This window comes from Phytophthora infestans, genomic scaffold (assembly GCF_000142945.1).
Source record: "Phytophthora infestans T30-4 supercont1.61 genomic scaffold, whole genome shotgun sequence".
Taxonomy (NCBI): Eukaryota; Oomycota; class Peronosporomycetes; order Peronosporales; family Peronosporaceae; genus Phytophthora; species Phytophthora infestans.
This window is the reverse complement of record NW_003303698.1, coordinates 317,690-323,607: the sequence shown is the minus strand read 5'-3', so window position 1 is coordinate 323,607 and position 5,918 is coordinate 317,690. Positions and strand designations below refer to the sequence as shown.

Here is a 5,918-nt window from a genome sequence, read left to right as displayed (position 1 = left end):
AAGTTGTTGTAATCGGATAAGGTGCCATTCTTCATCAGAATGACACTGCCGACCGGTGTACCCCCGTAATCGCGAGCAAGTTGACCCCACGTAGTGCAAACCATGCTAGTATTCGAATCATCAACCACTACACCTTTTCAACTTCAAAATGGCGATAGGTAAAATCAAAGTGACAAAACGTAAGTTCAAAGTGACATCGAACATAGGAGCCAGCAAAGCCAAACTTGATATTGTCTTTATTCTTGATATTGTCTTTATTCTCCTACAGGCATATCTTTCATCTGGATCGCACGCGCATGGAACTTCATGGTGTGCAACGAGCACTTGTAGCAAAGTTCTGGGGTGATAGCTTCGAGTACGAGGAGGTCTGCAGCCAGCTTTAGGTAGCTTTCACGGTGCGCCTTGATGGTGAGGTGCGGTGGGACGCGTAGAATAGCTTGACGATGGCGCGACATCGCGCCAATCTTGGCCTTCGTGAGCTGCACGGAGAACCCGTCGAACGGTAGCGTCGTCGTACAGCATTGCTGTGTGGGTAGGAAGCACAGTGAGAATTGCTAAATGAATGAAAGGCAGTGCGGCCACAAACTGCAGCAACAGTGTCCAGTATCTCACGCTTTTCTGTCTGCTTCTCCTTGCGCGTGGTAACTAGCTTCAAACCCCCCACCGCGTGAGCAACGAAAATAGAGGTGACTGCAGAGGCTGAGCTTAAGTCCTTAATGCAAACGGTGGAAATAACAGGTAAGACAGTCATCTGCTCCGAAGCGCGACTTATCGTAGCACCAGCGCCAAAAGAAATTTCCCACTCCCCTTCAGAAGACGCAAACGCGCGCTTAATGCGTCCACCCATGAAACAACAAGTCGTGCCCTACCCGATCGTTCTGTTTCCTGTGGTCATCTACGCGTTGTTGACGTTGCTGTGTGGGTATTCGGTCGGCCAAGCTTCGGTCGCTAGCAGCACTAATTGTCGACAGGTGCTCACTGGCTGCAAAATTTACACGTAGTTGTTCGGCCTCACTGACCTCACCAGCCAATGTAGCCTGCTGTTCACCACTTACAGCGTGCGGCTCCATCCGTACAGCCTGCCGCTGCCACTGCAACTCGTTTTTTCGTTCTCGACGTTCTCGTTCACTGCGTACACCAACTTCACGTCGACCTGGGTTTAACCTCTCACCAACCACGGCAACTAGCGGGTCGTCATTTGCACCGTCGGCTTCACTTATGTCATTGAAACCAAGCCACGATTGTCTTCGTTTCTCCATGCTGCAGGTGGAGAGTATAATACTAGTAGCTACGTTAGGCCAAGTTGGAACGATTGGTGGGTCGTGACATCTATCTCCGGCTCGGGCTCCAGCCAGACATTGGTCAAAATTTATCACTCATCGAGCTGCCCACACTGTCGACGCCTGTGCATTGACTGCCGGAGGTGGCGGCATTCTTGTTCCAAAGGTTGTTGTAGATGATGTACTTACCAGCCTTTAAGAGACGACTCAGTAGTTGTTAGCGATGTGTGCCACGATGTGTTCGTTCTTGTCGCCACCTAGTTTAGGAGACCGATCGGACGTTCCATGCACAAACGCGCTGAGGCACGAGTCATTGCTTCATTATGTATTTAGGCGATAAACTAGCTTGTGTAGTTCGTGAAACGGCTTTTGAAATGCGCTGTCCCTCTGCAACGTAGCATGAGCTTCGTCATCGGCCGTCATGATACCCTAAGCAGTATAGCAAGATACGATGTGAGTCACAGCTGTAAACATCTAGTACCTTTCTTGTGGTGAAGGTAGAATGTCTAGCCCACCTCTTCATCCAACAGCAATTCGTCAATGTCCCCAGTCAACTCCTTCCCACTCTTTTCGTCTTCATCGCGTCCTAATTGCCGTACATTTCCCGTTGAGACGAGGTACGAGTCTTCATCCAAGTGCTTCAACATCGCATCAAAGATCAATCCTATGCCAATTCCAGCACTAAGAGAATTTTAACGGCGCATGTTACCTGTCGGTTGCCGTGTCTCCACTCTTAAGTCGCCACCAGCTTCGTATCCCCCGCGTCCTGCTCGCTTGCCACTTCGTGCGACCTCCTCTGCAGCAGCTCGACCTCCTGGCAGAACCACTTGTAGCTCAGTACGGCGCAAGGGTCGACACGTTGCTGATACGCTGCCTTGTCGTGGCTGCCCCGGTGGCAATCCTGCAAATACGTTTAAAGTATCCCTAACCGCCGGCTTCAGCTACCGTCTTCAGTTACTGACGTGAATTAACATGATTTGCAGCCACGACTGCCCCGGTGGCAATCCCGCAAATACGTAAAGAGCATCCCTAACCGCCGGCTTCAGCTACCCGCTTCAGTTACCGGCTTCAGTTACTGACGCGAATTAACATGATTTGAGCTGTGCAGCAGCACCCATTCTGGATACTGCTATCCCAGTAAAATAGTGTACAATAATTATTGTACATATGCATTAATCATGCTGCAGGATGTATTTTTCCTGCTTGCAAGGACATGGTCGAAATTGTGGACTGACCCAGGTCTTTTTCTTGAGCCGAATGTTTTGAAATATTTACGCACCATTTTGGTACTGCAATAATTGATCACTAAAATAAATGATCTATTTTATTTTAGGAGGGCAGAGTTTTCAGTAACAAATAGTTGTCGTCCTGCATGGATGCTAGCTCTCTACATATAATTGATGCTTAAATATGGTATACCTTGTTGGAAATTGACGGGGGCAAATACCGACACTCGGTGGACGAGGCTTGGGCTCATGAAGGGAAATTGAAAAAGTGAATTGATTGGAGAGCGGATTTTTTTTAAACTACTTGACTAACACGCACACATCTCAGGACGCTTCCTTTTGCGCTATGCAGCTTTGATGCAAAATCAGTCTGTCAAAGTCGTACCATCAAGATGGCGCGGTACAGCGGTTCTGAAGCATGCCACTGCTATTGCCGCCATTTTCTCTTGTTGGCTTAGCCGTCGTGCCGATGCTACTGCACGCATCACTTGTTGAGCACGGTGTCGCTCGGCCCCAACATTCCAGTTGATAGCATAATGGGGCAGTATAGGCCGTCATTATCAGTCACTGGTTTCCACTGTCGACTAACATGCGATTTTTTGCGGCGAGCTAGCGGTGTATCCACGTTTTTAGTTTACCCGATAGATATCTACTGGCATCTAGGAAATCCACATTGGAACGTTTTACTCGAAGATTCGCCGAAAAAGGGCCTTACTCGAAAGAAATCCTCCATTACTCGAGATAATTCGCACCCGTCCGTTTGCGGTCACTAAAAGACACAACTTCTTAAGTCCAACGTGGCGCTAGTCGAATCTTCAGCTGCCGATGGCTTCGTGATTCGGCAACGTGCACTTCCGGCCCGACGTGAAACTCGTGTAAAGTTATAGCGACAAGCTGCTCAACTTGGTGAAGAATGAAGACCAGGAAGCTTACCTCAACACGCTCCTGGGCGTCGACGTGCATACCTTTACGTGTACAGTCTGGCAGCAGAGAAGCCAAGTCAGTTTATGAACTTAAGGACTTTCATATGACACGAAGGTATGGAGGTCTACAAGGGTACGGTCGTACTGGTAGCAGGGGTTCCGAAAATGCTATTGATATTTTGTTGGATGATTCAGCAATGCAAACAATTTTACCTATCTCTCAGTCAGCGGTGACTGCAATAATTGGCCATATTTAAAAAAATACATAGGCGTTTGTATGGAGAATAAGTATTGTAAGATTATTGCGCTCCCCGAACGACCTTGCGCACAGTCGCTGCGCTCCAGCACGTGCAGTTTACCTTTTAAAAGAGGAAACGCTCGAGATACAGTGGAGTCATGGCTTCGCGGTGCATGCCAACCATGCCTTCGCCAGACTAAAGAATGTGTCCACGATGCTGGAAGTCGGAGCGATCATAGACACTTGATCGCTAATGTGTGAAATGGTTTGACGAAGTCGTCTCGCCTGCTCGAGCGCAAATGTCGCAAATCCTTTACCTACTGCCGTTGTCTCCGACGAGCTTGATGGAGAAGCGTCTTCCGCGGTTAGCGGCTCAAGCACAGTCTTTTCATCGTCAGACAGCGATCCCTCACGACCCAGCAGCACATTAACACAAGCTCGCTCAAAGCCAGGACTCTTGCCGATCTCTGCCTCGGCTTAGCGGTACTTGGCGACGTCGGATTTCTGTGCAATAAGCCCTCCGAAGAGGTCGCGCACGTCGAGTAGCGTTAACGTTGCAATAAAAGCGGTAGCTCGCCGACACAACGTAGAACCAGTCCAGGTAAGGCGATGGACGAGACAAATGGCACAACTAGAAGCTACCATTCTGCGAAACCCACATGCTAAATCGCTGAATCTTCCTACCAGTGTCGGCTGCAAGTCTGTGATTGGACGTTAATCGGGTGGGGGGGCAACTCATCGAGGAAGGCTCTTCAAATGTTGCCCATCATTTAGTATAGGAAACCCGGGTGGGGGGGCCAACCCTTCGGTGAAATTTAAGGTGGCCAACTCATCGAGGAATTCGGTAGTCGACGACTACTTCGACCGGAGCGTAAGCGTCGATAACGTACCCATTTACGTCGACGCACTCGCAGTCTTTTGCCTGACAGGCTGGCAGGAGACGAAGCCGGCATTTCTCCATCTAATTGGGAGGGAATTTGACTCGAGTAATCAATAGATCGACCTCTCGAACGCAGTGATGGTCGTGGAGTGAAGTGGGAGAAGCTGGAGGCGTATTGCCAGCCGTCGCCGCATCTTTTGGGCTATTTACGGGGGTTTCCAGGTGCCAAGGACTCACCCACTCCCATCTAGGGCCGGTCAATGAGCTCCCAGAGACGGAAGTTGCCGTATTATGAGCTCGATCGGCCGTGGAGGCCCTTAACATGCTCGTGTCGGACCTGCTACGTTGCTTTATTGAGGAAGGAGGGGGTCTGTCGCCCGCTTGAGGGTCCGGTAGCGGGATGGCTGGGAAGGTGGAGGACGGAGACCACTCCAGCAGCACGTCGTCTTCGTCTTGTGTCTGTTCTCGGCTGTGTGAGCGTCGTCTTCGTCTTTGGATGGAATGACGCACGACTCGCATGTATTTATCGGGATCCAGAGGCAGTAAATGACCTCTCGAGACCCAGCCCAGTACCATTTGATATCGTTGATGTTCATACACTTCCTCGGTCACAATCACGAGCTTCTTGCTATCTGTGCGGGCGGTGGCGCGTTGGTTTTGCCTTTATTGCGTTTTTTGGCGGACTGGTGGGCTGCGACACGTGTGGGGGCGTAGAGACTGCTGTCGTAGAGTGATGAGGGCGGAGGGATGTCCAGTGACTCCTGTCGCGGGATGTCGTCCGAACTTTGCAACGTTTTAGAGGTTGATTCGTATATCTTGGGAGTGTTGAGGATCGTCTTCAGCTGCTTCTCCTTTTGGCGCGTTTGCATAAATCAGCCAGCTCCTCTTCAATGTCATCAGATATGAGCTCCTTCAGCTCTAAGTACCTGTTCACCATGGCAAACGTCGATGACCATCGAGTGTCGTGCTTAGGGACAGGTCGAAGAAGTGTTTTTCGCCTAGCACAATAAAGAATAATCAGATATCAGAAGAAAAAAAAATAGTTGATCTAACCCACCATAACTTAGCGGACACCAATAGCGAATTCTTCACCTTGTACATCAACTACAGGATCTTGGTGGCCAGCTTATCGTCACCAGCGATAAGCAAGTTCATCGCCAGGTTCAGACGATAGCTAAAACAACCCACCATCGAAACCTGCATCTAGCACCGTCCACGGGGCAATTATCCCCGACAATGTATGGAATATTGGCTTTGCTCCGGCCAAAGTAAGAAAAAACTGTGTCCAGAAACCTAACGTGACTTCTTGGCCTTCTTTGGCGCTCTGAACGGGGCTGAATCTGGCTTTCGACGCGGCTTTGGAACACTCCA

The 5,918-nt window shown here is 49.8% G+C and overlaps 1 protein-coding gene across 1 annotated transcript; it reads right to left on the bottom strand.

The window, feature by feature from the left end:
- Positions 1-254: 254 nt before the first annotated feature.
- Positions 255-4,794, bottom strand: PITG_17868 (uncharacterized protein; the record flags this gene model as incomplete). The annotated part of the gene is made up of 10 exons (XM_002896362.1): positions 255-524; positions 870-1,210; positions 1,377-1,473; positions 1,796-1,918; positions 2,026-2,181; positions 2,560-2,585; positions 2,826-2,850; positions 3,440-3,486; positions 3,985-4,143; positions 4,785-4,794. The coding sequence occupies 10 exons, from the start codon at positions 4,792-4,794 to the stop codon at positions 255-257; spliced, it is 1,254 nt and encodes a 417-aa protein (XP_002896408.1).
- Positions 4,795-5,918: the final 1,124 nt, after the last annotated feature.